Raw genomic sequence first — 15101 nt, forward strand, 5'->3', positions numbered from 1 at the left:
TTGCAAGAATATATTTTTAATTTAGCCATAACTGGTGAACTCTAATAAAGACATGATGCAGAGCAGCATATAGCTCTTCCTAAAGACCACCACCAATTCTGCTGGTCCAGCAGACCATGCTGGAGTCAGTGGGGATGTACCTGGATACATAAATATGTTAAATGGAAGATACAGCAATCCATTTTTTTTAAGAACCAGCTGAGGTTTTGGGGAGAGAAAAAAAAAAAAGGCTTGCTTGTATCTCTATTTTTTTGGCAGTGGCAGGAGGGGAGGAGAAGAATGGTAGTATTTAAGGATATGGCATTAGGAAAAACAGATTGTTATTATTTTATAAAATCATAACCTTGTTGTTATGACTACAAGTGTTTGAGTTAAAAATATCTGTTATATAAAAATGTGATTGTTGAGTTTACACCTCTCCAATTAATAGATTCAACCAGAAGTCAGCGATTGCTTCACAGACCATCTTTCAATGCAGACTGTTTACAGACTGCTGGAGGCCCATGAATCACAGACTGAGCAGCACTCCTCTCTAGCAGAGCTGTTTGAACCCCGTAACTGAAAGGTAATCAGCAAAGATGGAAAACAGATTGGCTTGATGCTTTCTTTTTTCCCCTTCGTCAGCAGTGCTTTTTCTGTTTGCTCTTTTGGTTGATTGATTTTTATTTCAGTAATTCACACATGCAGATTCCACATATATGTGGTTTTAAATTTTGACAAAGCAAAACATTTATTCATGTCTTCATTGTGCTATAGGAAAAAATACTAGTTTATTCTCTGTACAACATGTATGTCTTTTCTACAGTCTAGGTAAAAGACTTTGCATCCTCACCAACAGAGAAATTGTTGGTTCAAGAAGAACATGTGGACAGTAGCAGAACTAATGTCTGTCTGGAAGAATACAGACTTAGCTAAACTTGGCAATGGGACAAAGAAAAGGACTACATAAAGGCCAAGTCAACAGAATAATTCTTGTGGCCTCAGTATAGGTGATAGTAGGAGCAAAGCCTTCCCAAAGAAAGGAGATACACAAATGCAAAGGCAGAAAGCAACCCCCTCCCCAAATAAAAAAACCCCAAACAAACAAAAAAGGAGAGGGGTGAGTTTATACTGAAATTGCCATAGCAATACAGGTGTAGGTATTTATTATAACATGAAAGGCTTAGTCAAAACCAAGGAAGCTTCACAGGTAGCAGAACCCTGATGAAAACTCAGCCTCACAGAGCTGACTTGTTGTTTTCCAAAGAACAATAATGGGCTTAAATAGGACATTTATTATGCCATTATCAGAGCAAGGTACCAAAACAATAGCTGTATCTAGTTTTGGTGCTTCTCTGTAAAATGTCTGATGTTGAAGGTGATTCAGAACACTACATGACCAATCAACATTATATTAGGGTATTTGGAAAGTCTAAAATCTGAGAAGTGTCTACTTAGTTTAAAAAATAGAGATGATTTTAAAAACTGGAGGGGATTGTTTTTTCTGTTTCACACTCAAAGGATAAATTAACATTCTGAAAACTATTTTGTGGAGGATTCACAATTGTATAAGGTCTTAGAATCCTAAGGTTTGTAAAGTCCATATATGGATATGAGTCAGTCTGAAATACCATCTCCTTGTGGACCTAGCTGCCTGTTCTTGTTTTCATGTGCTTGATTAGAATGACTGCCTGACTTGGACCAGGTGGGAATTCTACCTAACTGTTGTACGTTCATAGCATTTTTTTGAGATTTTTCACCTGGGGAATAGAGCAGATAATCATCTGTTTAGGTCTGTATGAATATGTATTCCACATCATCATCATATGCAGCAATCATGAGGTCAGAAACACAGGTTGTGGTAGAAAGGACAAGACATTTCTTCTTTTTCAGGACTTTCCTAAATGTTCTATAGTACAGAACTATTTTGTTACATGTTTGCTATACTTTTTATTTATCTTGTCTTTAACCTTGGTGCTATAAAAAAACTGAAATGGAAGTCCCTGTCCCTAGGACCCTACACATTTAGTGCAGGTACAGACAAAATCAGATACTTCTACAACATCTCATAAAAAACATTCTCTTCTTCATTAACTGCATCACTATTACAGACTAATACAGCAATAGATGTTTGGTGAAACATTTCTAATGATGCCACACATATTAAAGTACATCATCTGTATCCCATTGTGATTTTAGTGGCACAGCAGAGAAAATGAATGCAGTGGTGGCATAGGTACCAGAAAGTCATTAAGTAGCACAGTTCTGCCACCTCTCTTACATGCTTGTAATTACTAGCTACACCCCTTTTCAGCTGGAATAAACATTAAAAGTCAAAAAAGAACATGTAGCTGCTGAGAATCAGTAAGGCCTCAATGTTTACATATAAACATAATTCCTGAAAACACATCAAAATCTGAAAATATGCATCTGTCTACTGATTGTATGTCTCTTAATTTTGACCTTTTTATTCTCTCGGAAGTGTTTGTGGGAGAGGAAACATTCATTACCAGTGGTATTTCCTTCAGTAGAAATATAATTGATTATATCCATTTAGGTAAATCCCTTTCCTTCCTATTTCACTCTACGGCTGTAGGCAGTCCAGGCCTTACTGCATTTTGGCTGCTCCGGCACATCTCCCTCCCAGTACAGGAAGCCATGAAGTCATTTTTGTCGTTTTGGGAAGAAGAGCCCAGTATGTGCAAAGGATCATATGGTTTTTTTAATTGCAGAAGTAGACTGCAGGCTGCAGACTGCAAAGTTTGCATCCCAGCTTTCTCTGCTTTTGGTGTTGTTCATGTCTGAGCCATTTACAAAAATAGTTACCCTCTTCAGAACCAGATTTCAGTTTTTCTTCCCTGTCATATGGGATTTCAAGTCAAGCTCCTCAGCTGTAACCTTCGAAAAAACAGTTCAGTTTCTTCATGTCATTGCTCTTAACAAGCCACCTGAACTTCAAGTGTGCCGCGCTGGGCTGTGGAGGGGTAGTAGATAACCTCTTGTAGCTTTGCAGCGACATCTCGTGGCGTCATTGACCTGGAAACGTATCAGAGATTCCTCCTCCAAGGTGGAGAAGGTCTCATGTGGATTAAGTAAAATATTTCGTACAATGAGGAGGTAGGATGCCATTTGAAAACCAATTCGTTAACTGTGTTTAATTAGGTAAGTGTCATTGTCAACATGATCGTCAATTGTACAAAAAAATAAGTTAGAAATTGTTTCAGATGCTAAACAGAATTAGTGTCCCTGATTTTTTTTTTTATTTTAACAAGCACTTTTACTATATAAAAATATTTTCTTTTTCGCTCATGATATATGAACAAGCTACATTAAAAAATTACAATAGTTAAATCTACTGTAAAAGTAAACCATTTTTCTGCTGTAATTAATCTGAGTTGTTACGTGTTAAAATAGCAGGTAAAAGCATTTCAGACAGAGTATGATTTTTTACACAGACAATTGTGTTTCGTCTAAAATCTGGAAAAGTAAACATTTACATTACCAAATTCAACATAAAGCTCTCCAAGCTGCCTTACTAAGTTTTAAAGCAATGAAAAAATGTAGAAATGTTAATGATGAGAACAGAGGTTAACACTTTTTGAAATTCATTGAGACAAAGTGAATAACAAACTAATTGCCAGTCCAAGATTAATATTGCTGTTGTACTCCTTTTAGACTGACTTATGGAGTTATATTTAAACTTTCCAGCTTTAGGTTATAATTTTGCTTTTTTTTTGAACACTATTGAGTATTCAGTAAATAGTTCCTTGTATGAAAAATACTCACAGATGGTGTATAAGACATAATCCAAACTCTTGGGAAAGACTCCCATTATGTCACCAGATCACAGATGTGAAGGTCAGCACTTCACTTAGGAGGGGATTACTTCAGGGTCTGTCTGCAACTTTGGAGTATTTTGCTGCATAGCGTACCATGCTTTTGTGTTGGGCCTTACTGTATTTTATCGATTAGTCCTGAAATTGTACACTCCAGTTACAGTATTTGGAGATACATGCACAGAGCCCAAAACTGCCTTAACTAGTGGCAGTGGCAGTTTTCAATGAAAGCAGAATCAGGCTCTACTCCTTTTACAGAAAGACTTTGATAGTTCAGAAAAGGAGTACTGCGGATATTTGCCCTTCTGAAGGCTGCAAAGTTTGGACAATATAGTAGGATGAACATCTTAAGTTGCTGTTGCAAACATCTAGTCACATACTAGCTAGTGCACAAATATACCAAAGATATAAAATAATTTATCTCAGGCTAAAGTAAAAGGACAGGTGCCCACAGTCTAAAATATGAGAATACTCCCTCTCCTCATGTTTCGACACTCACTGTCTAAAAGGCAGTGTACCTCTTGGTTTTTAAGTACTTGAGGCCACACAAACTAAACTAAGGGGAGAGAATCTAAAGTAGCGATACAGCAGATCCATAATCTATCAACCCTCAAGTTATAGAACTTAATTTTATCAAAAATATTTTTGTGTCCTTTCAAGTAAAGAAGTGTTCTTGCAAGCAGGAAAGTAGAAGTATACTGACTTCCAAAGCCTAAGTGGAAGACCAGTGTGTGACCAAACCCCTAAAGAGGGAACAAAGATAATTCACCCAGGAATCACAATAAAATGCTGGGGATTTACCCCTAGCTAAAAACTCTATTTTGTAGTTCTTGTTTGCTGTGAGGTAATGAATTGTCAGTAACAGAAGTGAGGGGGAACCATATTTTTGTGGAGAAAAGGGAACTTTGAGGCTAAAAGTGATGGCCTGTTCCAAAATGAAGAACACTGAGTGTGCTGCTGAGTGAAGGGCTTTCCATGGCTTGCCCAGGTGAGCTGAGGGGATGGGTGCTGTGGCAGAGGTTGGCAGGAACTGGGTGGCTTTGAGCCTGGGGCCTGCAGAAAATTTACTGTCCCAGTGACCGGTCTTTGTGGCCGAGTCTGCTGATGCTTCCTCCTAACCTCAGCTCAGCTGTGCAATCACACAAAGCAAATTCAAACCCCGTCGATAAGAATGCCTCAGAATAATTAAAATTTCTGTTATGCATAGTATTTTCATATCCAGGGTTTAATCCATGTATCTCATCTACACCCTGTATACCCTTCCCAGGCACTTAGGCTTAGTTTTAGAATAGCAACTCAAATTGCTGAGTTTAGGGTATATTTCTCTATATTCTGCAGGTAATTCCATACTCTCTCAATGAATTCCATATAAATTTTCTGTATAAATTTTGTTCAATAGAAGCAGAAGTCAGCTGTGTGTGGAAACTTTTCCTTGTAGTTTCTCAGCAGGAACACACTGTAAGACAGACCACGCACTCCCAGTCTCTGGCAGATTTCAGTGATCACGCTGGGCTTTAATGAAAAATTAAATTTAGCTGTTAACTGTACTGGTTAACTGTACTGGTATTCTTTTCAATGAATTGCACTTGAAAGTAATTGCACTAGCATGTAGTTGCCTTTTAAAAATGCTTTTCAGGTACCATACTTCCTCATTGCTGCATTTGCAGCTTATTTCATTCACCCCAGCCATACAGAGGTTTCAGGCTGTAGCTATCTTCTCAAACACTTTCTGACTAGAGGTTCCTGTATTATTAAAAACATTTTATGTCCTGGACTCAGCTCAACTTTTCTGAAAAGTGATCATCTGGAAGTCAGCCTGAGATCCAGCTGTGTCACATGGATTTTCCCTGCTTTCTGAGATGATCTGTTCCACTGCTTTTGAAGTTTCTGGGTCCTGAGAGCAGGGGCTATCCAGCGTATCGCCACTGCTATTGCAGTGAAGAGGGGAGGCTATGTCGGAGGGCTGATCTGAGGCTTTGCCTGGAGCAGGTGTCAGGGGCACGGACAGAGGAAGGTTCATCATGTAGAACACATTGCCCAGACGTCGGGACACCTTTAAAGACAAAAGCACAATTGCAGCAATCGCTTCTTGACATAGTGTTAAAGCCAGTAAACATCAAGGCTGACTATCATGTAGCAATGCCAGGGATACCCAGGAGATCCCAAGCATCTCAAAAGGTTATCAGTGGTTAGCAAAAGTGGAAAAAATCTCTTCCATTTTGCCTCTCAGATTTTTCTACACCCAGGTTCTTGTGGAAGGAGCTTGGCAATACTCAGGTTGGGAAACCGCCCAGTGTGCTGGGCCTGACAGCAGGCTCCGCTTGCTCTCTTCTGGGTGCTGTAGCACCCATGGGACAGAGGAGAGGCAAACTGCCAGCCAGGAGCGGGGAAGGTGGTTTTAATGAGAGAAGAGTGAGAGAGAGCAAGGGGTTAAAGAAAAGGAAAAGAACCAGGCAGAAACACACAGAGAGTTGATATTACTGGATGAAATTAAAAGTGGAAAACTCTAAACATAAGAGGGACAGCCTGTCTGTGAAACATGTAGGATTATATTCCAAGAAAGGCTGTAGAAACCTCTACTTGGTATGTTTTAAAAGCCGGGTTGGAGCAAAAGCAAGTATGTATCAGAGCAGTTCTTACAAGCTGGGAAGGGAAAAGAGGAGTGAAACTGAGTTAATTCATCAACAACTTCCGTTTCCTTTTCCAACCTCAGCCTAGTCTCCAGTGTTGTTTTATCTTGCTCCACTTGAAGTGTCTCTCAAACTCTCAGTCCTGACCACCCCTTAGTGTCTCCCTGCATACTCTTGTAACACGCAGAGAAGCAAAAGCAAACTATGCTGGAGTAATTGCTTCTAATATTATGCTAGTTACATAATCAGTGAGAAAAAATGTGTTTTAGTTTGGAAAAATTTCATCCTGTTAGCTTCTGACTCTTTCACATCTCTGTGACTTGCTGTCTTGGCATACATGTAATGATCATACCTGAGAGCGGATTTTCAATGCTGGTCCGAGTTTTAATCCCATTGTATCCAGGAGATGTTCCTCTGTTAGCAGTGGGAGGGTTTCTCCATCAATAGCGTGGTCTTTAAATATCTTATGAAATGATAAAACACATCACCGTGTGCTAAAACAGACTTCACTGGTTTTTTTTATGCTTAATCCTGAGGTGTAGATGATAAAAGGAGGACATAATAACGTTACTTGTTTACCTTTGTATTTATCTCCTAACTGCAGCATGAGGTCTCTTGTTCGGGTGTGTGGGTATAAGCATATTTGCCTGTAGCTTATCTACTTGTTCTTGCAAGTGGGAACTTTGTAATGTTTCAATGTTACTTAGTTTTGGGGTTTTTTTTAGGAAGTGAGTAGTATTGGTCTTCTTAAGGCTTTATTAGGAATATGCAAGATTTCAACCTCCTTGCTGGCATTTCCAATGATATTTCATTTTTCAAATGGAAAGATGCCTCTTAAGAGCTCAGGGGTAGTAGGTGGGTAATACCAAGAATGCAAAATTGTGTAAAAATTACGCAGGGCATGTGGAGTGAAAAAATTAAGATACTTTTCTTACACTGTTGTTTTCCTGCTGGTCCTCCTGGTATGTGTCATGACCAATGACCCCAGATTGCAGCAGAAGCGCATGTAACCTCTCAGAAAATGGACTGCATTTCCCCTTAAGAAGCAAGTGGCTTCATATGTTGAAGCACAATGTTTCATTGAGTTATTATGTTGTGTTCTGTTTGTAACTTTGTGACAACCAGTTAACCTCTAGCATTTACATTTCTTTAATGACCTTTAAGTCTAGATGGTCCTAAAGGCCTGAAAATTTGATGAATGTTTATAATCACCTGGGCATAATCTGAACAGCCTGGGAGGCTAACGATGAAGTTGTACACATCATCAACAGTCCACTTGCGAATATCTTCGATGGAAGAAATGTCTTCTCCATTCAGGATCAGGCCATGTGCTCCTTTGCAGGGGAAACACAAATGTTATGTTTGTAGAACTTTGCTGGCAAATCAAGAGGAAACAATTGCTAATATGAGAATTTTTACACTTTTCCAGAACGACATATATTAACAGCAATGTGTAGTCACAGACAGATAGAGGAGTCCTAGACACCAAAGTCACCAGATAGTCAGTAGTAGCTGATTCTGCAGCGTTTTCTTTTGGTGGCTTTTGTTTACTGCTGCCACTATACGTACCAGCCACTACACATACAAATCATACTGCAGTACTTTCTATAATGAGTACATTATTCAATGCTTTTGATTCCTTGGACTTTACTGTTATTTTGACTAATATTTCAGTAGAGCAGAACCAAGCCTTTGCTAGGCCATAGTGCGTACTGTGAGTTAGAAGGACATAGAGAAAAGTTATGGGCAGAAGAGAGAGGCTAGCTCACAATTTCATTCATCAATTTTGTTTATTTTAATTGAAATTCCTTTTGCAGACAGGAACTGAATATTTAATGTGTTTTAGAGACATGGTTTAGTGGTGGACTTGGCAGTGTTAGGTTTATGGTTGGGCTCTCTGATCTTAACGGTCCTTTCCAACCTAAATGATTCTATGATTCTATATTTTTCAGTGATACAGTATGTCTTTGGTAGATGATCCTGGACAAACACCCCAGCCTGTTCACACTTCAGGTAATGGGAAGTTATACAGGGCTCATCCACTGGCACTGGTGCATTTATCAAGAGCTGCAAAGCTTTAGAAACAATTATTCTTGCACAGTGTCTGGAGAGGCCTGTGTCTTACTCTCTGTTATTGGGGAGGTCAAGTCTCAGGGACAAGTTTGTTCTAAATGAGTGCAGCTTCTAAGGGGATTCCTTGTCCTGTTTGACAAACACAGGGTTGATGATCAGCATATTGCATGCTGCTATGTTTCCCCCTGACCACCAGAAGGAGAGGAGAGAATGTAACATGTTGAACAGAATGCTGAAACCTCCATTATGCCAGCAAGCAGCACATTTTGCAGGTAGGGAAAACCACTCTTTACCTTTGCTGACTTGGATTTACCAAGTTATTATTAGTTGCAGCATATGAATTCTACATTTAGTTGCCATGACTTTCATCATACCAAACATTTGCTTAAAACAGAGGGAAGAAATAAGAGACCAAATAAGTAAAAATAAATAGTATCAACATGCCACTTTAACTGTAATCAGGAGACTTGACAAACCTGAAGGTAGCAATGGGTTGCTGGGTAGTGGAAATCCATATGGTAATGCTGAGAATGGGATTGCAGAAGGGTACATGTACTTGTCATCAAAAGCAGCACAGGAGCTATTAGATTCCTTCTCATTTGTGCTGCTGCAGCTGTTGGTTTCAGTAGACATTTCATGAGTAGCACAGTTTTTTCTCAAGCCCTGTTCAAACTCTTTACAGCTTTTGGCAACTGCAGATGGCTCAGTCTGGTTTTTGCTTTGTTCATGTTTGTTTAGTGTCTCCACCCCTGCTTCTTTCTTGTCGTCTTTCTCATCATCTGCTGCAGCTGAAGCAGGGTCTGTAGTTTTGTCATCAGTTTGGTTCTTTGTGCCATTGGCACTACAGTCTGCAGTTTTCTGATTTCCAGCTCTTCTCCCCGGTCGACGTGCCCTCTCCTTTTGCAAAGTGCTGACTGGAGGGTATGGGCTGGTTGCCACAAGCATAGTGTTGCCATGAATTTCATCAAGGGTGGTACGATGAACATGTAAGTCACTGGGAAGATGGCCTTCAGGTAGTCTGTGCCTACCACGGAAAGTGATGGGGCTAGCTGGCATTCCATGGTAAAGGAAAGGTGCTTCCAGGCCCAGTAGCCCTTTCCGATGAGCTTTCTCCATTTCTTTTTGCTGAAAAATAGCACTCATCTCCATTTCCATTCTGAGAGACACACAGAACACAAGCGGTTAGGGCTGTGCAGTTCCTTCATCATCTCTTTTTTTTCAGTAGCAGATTAAAACTCAGAGAATTGAATAGGCAAGAGTACTGCTTTTCTTCTCTCTCCTCTATATTGCTATATGTGAGAGGTCACAAATTGCAGATGGAATGGCAAACCTGGCTATATTTAATGTGCTGCCAGATACATACAGTAAACTAAAATGAAGGAGAAATATATCTTCCGTGTGATGCCTCTGGATGATAGTTCAGACATAAAAAGTGTTATTTGTATATTGGCAATCCAGGCATTATAACAGTGATTATGCTCCCTTGGGATTTGGAAAATTGTTTCCAGGGTCGTAAGGGTCAAAGACTAAAGCAAATAAGTGATTTACATTACTGATCAGAAAATTATACTGAAAACTGGAAAAAGACATGATATTGTAAGTAATAAAGAACTAGAATTATATTATCTATGGAACTTGCACATACATTCAGGGTAACCTAATGTAAGTAAGTCTCTTGAGTAACTCTCCATAGTGCCTGGCACCTGAGCATGACTCCAAGGGTGTGAAAAGGTGAGATCCTGGTGGTAAGTGTTCAACCGATCTCCCTCCTGGTTGATAAAGCCAATGCTCCAGGGTCTTTGCCAGCTTCCTGCCCCTGGCATAGCAAGTAGGAGGGCTTACAAGTGAGATATAAAGAATACAAGGAGTAGTATGTGTCTCCATTGTACCAACCTTTGCTGGCATCAGTTTTCTCTGGAGTGAAGCTAGTGATCAAACAGAAAGCTATAGCTCCTAGAGATCCACAGCTTCAGCTGGAGCTGAGAGATGGGAGAAATGAGACAATCTACCAGACACAAACCAGAAATGGTTTGTGCTGTCCTTACTTTAAGGACCTTTCAGTCCTTCCACATTCTTCTTTGGAAAAGGGCTTGTGAGGGCAGCCAAGTCTTTAAAGTGCCCTAAAATAGCTTTCCTAACACTGCAATGAGGATAACAAGTCAGAGAGCACCTGACTTTTAGGACACTTCTCATTGATGTAACATTGTCAAGAAAACAGTGTGGGCAAAATGTATCTCTATTCAAACAATTGTTGCATGGAGGAATTAGTTGATCACTCCTTAACATTCAGGGCTTTTTCTCTGCTCTCTTTTCATCTTTGCAACAACCTCCAAATTACTGATTTTCTGCTTTCAGAGATGCAGTGGAAGTGTTTTGTCTATGTACCATGTCCTTGTACATCTTGCCCAATTGTCATCGCTCACACACAACCCAAGGTGGAGATAACAGCAAAGACCATTACATTCCAGACTACTCCTCCAGATAAGATAGCCTGCTCCTCTGAGAACCAGCAGACAGGGAATCACTGAGCTTTGGTATGAGGCAGAGTCTGTTGGATAACAAGGATTTGGGCCCAGGTGCTGAGCAGCACAGCTGCAGCAACTGCAGGAGATTGTTTGCCAACACCTGATTTCTATAAAGGGTGAAAGGAGCCAATGTGGGTCTAAAGGTGACGTGTGCTGCAGAAAGTGGTGTGAAGCTACTGGAAGTTACCAGGATAGCAAAAGAGTGGTGTAAAAGGTTATCTCATGGATTTAGGCTGAGATCTTTCATGTTGGGGGTTTCCTGGGTTTGATGGGCTGAGCCTGAACAGGTAGGACTAGCTCTGATGTGGGTGAGGGTCTATGTGATGGCCATGCTTGCTGCTAGTTCTTTTACTTGTTTTTCTCAGGGGGTTTTGCCATGTGGCAAGAGTTGTATTAAATGCTTTGTTGATGCAAATCTTGTGCTTGGAGGAGTTCAGTAATCAAGCTTTGACTGAAGAGCTCAAAACACTTCTGTCATAATTCTCTTGAGATGCCTACTTGGAATTTATCTGTTTTTTGCTCTTAGTCTTACTGTGTGAGGGGTGCTGCCACTCAGTACTGTGCTGCAGCCCAGTGCAAGAGTGATTGAGGCTGGAGTTCCTCTATGGAAATGGTTTGGCTATGAGGGTGGGCCCTAGGGGTTACCTGACCAGCTACTACTTACACTGAAACTGGTACAAAATAACTGTGCTCTCTATAAATCACCCTGATATTCAGACTATTTGGTTAAACTAGGAAAGCTGTCCAGCCTGGTAGGGTGGGGATAGAGCTGATAGTCCCAAGGGCCCAGCTGTAGAGGCTTAAAGTGTTGTGTGTGATAGCACACAGCTGTAAAGTTTGAATTTACTTCTGACTTTTTGTAACTTCAGGGTGTTTGGATGCAGAGTTCAAGTTTGTAGCTTGTTTATTTCTTTAACCAAGCTGAGGGGTTTGTTTCTTTTTCTTATAATTTTAAGGCTAGAAGCAGAATAGGGGCAAGCAGAAAATTCAGTATCTTCAGACCTTAAGACACAATCAAGGGCCCCCCACTTCTCTGGGTGAGTTGAAGAGGTATCTCAATTGCTGTAAATAAAAACCCACAAAAAATTTGTGACTTAATAATTCCTAGCTGCTTTTGTTGCCCTAATCCTGTCATGCACCTCAGAGCAAATCTTACTATTGATTACCTGGCAATATTTTGCTTTTGAACCAGTTCCTGTCTTCGGACTACAGCTTCCATGGATTCTGGTTGCAGAAAGTTATATCCTTAAAGGGAGAGGGGAGGGGAAAAAAAAAATCTTTAAAATTCACTTGTTTCCTCAAGCAAGTGCACAAATCCCAAAGGAATGCAGAGGTAATTTTTAAGAGTTGCATTATGTGCTTCACTAGGAAGCTGATATGACTTGAAGTTAAATCCTATTTGTGTTCATTGCTTTAGTGTGGGAATATGTACGAGAAATAGGAAGTCCACCATGAGGTGTTTGCAGGATCAGATCTGTAGTTAGGTATGCCTGCCATTTTCCATAACGGAAAGAGCATGGTGGTTTTATTTGGTGACTTATGTCTCTGAAGTACATACAGCTGCTCATAAAATAGTAACCAACAGTTAAGCAAAGCAAGCTTGCTCCTTCAAGACTGTTTTCAGCCTAGATGCCCCATGATTTTAAATTACACTTCCTCTTGAGGGAATCTCTTATTTGAGATCCACACTGGGGGGCAGGGGAAGCTGAAGCCAGAAAATCTTATTTATAGATCTATATGGCATTGAGAATTTATTCACTCTTCTCAAAGAAGGAACCTTAAGATGTGACCTTCTTTTATAAAGTGATATGTAAATTTGTGCAGCATGACACATGTGCCACAGTTGTGTTGCTATGCTGTGATATCCAGCTTTCCCCTTAGAGCTGTGCCCTGTGATTTTTTTTTTCAACCTCTACTAAAAGGACTTGTAGTTGCCCTATGTGAGTAAACTGGTGTGTGATATTATGATTAAAGAATATGATCAGTAGTCTTTTAAAACAGCCAATGCTCATACATGAGCAAGAATTAAATGTATCAACAAGTTGTTGTGTTGTTGATTAGACTCGTTTGTTTGGGTGTGAAAATGCTTGGAAAATACAAAAGGAAAAGGGGAGAACACAAACATGCAAATTGTTTTGAAAACAGTGTATCTAACAAAAGCTAAAGTGGATGTGTTTAGACTTAAACTGCCACAGTTTAGAATCCTTGGTAGGCAGACCTCCTTTTAGTGAGACTGTTTTTCCAAAGAAAATAAACTGTTATTAACACTATGATAAACCTGTGAAAATCTAGTAGGTGCAGTTTGCTTTCTCATTTACATGCTATCGCTTTTCAGTATGTAGACAATGCTTCATTACCTGGGCCTGGGTAAACACGGTTGGCCAATATGTTTGGCATGTTTGCATGCTGTGGGACTGTGGGTCCGAGGTGGGATGCTATGTGGATTTGTCTTGGGTCAGCTGATGCCATCATTTCAGTTGAAGGTAACAGATCTCTGAAAAGGGAAAAAAGACATTTGGATATGCAAAGGACATTGTTTACTTAAGAATAATCCAAGATCTTTATATAATCCAAGACCTTTATATACACAGGTACAGCACATGCACGGTTATTCTTTAACTGCAGCATTATAATAGAGAAATGGTGCAAAATACCTGTCTACCAGTCGAGGTTCAAACTGGGAGGGAATTGCCTGCATTCTCTGCTGGCCTGCACCCATTAGCTGAGGGTTTACTGCCATCAGCTGATTTCTCATTAGCATCTCTTGCCGCTGCCGCAGTTCTGACACAAAGCATATACAGTTCTGTTGTCAATGGAGTAAATTAGAAAGTGGTTTTGTCTGCAGTATAACTTTACCAGAATTTTTTTTTCTCAAGTGACAGCATTTTAGTGTGAGTTAGCAAATCACACTTTTTTTGAGAGCAACAACTAAAAAGATGTTTCTGCTGCAACCTTAATGACTTTGTTTAAATAATGTAGATTTATACAAACAAACTGCAGTAAAAATAAGCAGGTTGTGCATGGTCAAATGTGTAAAAGAACAGTTTACAATTAAGAATAACTCATGTATCACTATGAAACAGAAGAGAATAGCCATGAAGTTTAAGTTTGCTGCTTGAGAGAGTTTTAATTTCTAATACAGTTTTATTTTTAGAAAAAACTTACTTATTAGCTGGAATCTGTCTTGTCATGAGACCACAGCTCTAGAAAGGAGAGCCTGCAGTGGTGAGCTAGAACCTCAAAATGCCCAACTATGGCTTTTGTTCCTGGGTTCCTGTGTGACCTTGACTCTTCTTCCGGATGCTTAGCATCTCTTGCTCAAATTTTGAATACTAAGAATTCCCCATGTTAACTTTTAATTACCTTAAGTGTTTCTCCAGTTACTCCTAAGACAAATTTGTGATACCTTTTAAAGACATTAAACCTATTGCTGGCTGTTTCCTGTACATTGTACAGATATTAGCAATCCTGTAAACAAATGGACAGTTAAGTTTCTTCCTGCTTACCTCCTGCTGCCATGCCACTTGCTAGTCGGTATAAGTGCTTTTCTTCTAGTGTTCCTTGTTCCCCCAGGATAGACATTTTTCTCATGTGATCTCGTGGAGTCATGCTGTAAGGAGACAGAAACAACTTTTCTGTTGCAAAGAACTGAATCAGCAGGCCCAAAGAAAAGGATATTCAGCAATGTAAGAAACAGAGCAGGTTATAAAAGTTATTTCTCAGATAAGCGGGTAGTCCTTCTGCAACTCAGAGCTGTACCCTTTGGTGCTTGTGGATTGTGTTGGTTAACATACAGAAATTTTCAGTTTTCAGGACAGTGCAAATGTTGCCCTTGTTTATACTGAGTTGTTCAGTGTCCTTGGGGCTTGCTATGCAAGGAAAGCCAGGATGTTGGGGAAAAAGCAGCTGCTCGGAAGGACGTAATTAAGCACAAAGTCTTTTGCCAGCAGCCCCTGCTGTATCACAGCAGCCCTGAGAACAGTGACATGTGCTCATACTCGGGAAGGTAGATATTTTTGCTTTAATTTGGGAATTGTAATATTTTGGAGCCCTGTCCA

At 39.9% G+C, this 15101-nt stretch overlaps 1 protein-coding gene across 1 annotated transcript; it reads right to left on the reverse strand.

Moving 5' to 3' along the window:
* Positions 1-5595: 5595 nt before the first annotated feature.
* Positions 5596-14652, reverse strand: SAMD7 (sterile alpha motif domain containing 7; the record flags this gene model as incomplete). Its single annotated transcript, XM_082003652.1, has 8 exons — positions 5596-5868; positions 6798-6908; positions 7658-7779; positions 8995-9674; positions 12210-12288; positions 13401-13537; positions 13698-13824; positions 14550-14652. The coding sequence occupies 8 exons, from the start codon at positions 14650-14652 to the stop codon at positions 5596-5598; spliced, it is 1632 nt and encodes a 543-aa protein (XP_081859778.1).
* Between the last annotated feature and the right edge of the window lie 449 nt (positions 14653-15101).

Source organism: Phaethon aethereus (assembly GCF_964289735.1).
Source record: "Phaethon aethereus genome assembly, chromosome: 9".
In the NCBI taxonomy this organism is placed as follows: Eukaryota; Metazoa; Chordata; class Aves; order Phaethontiformes; family Phaethontidae; genus Phaethon; species Phaethon aethereus.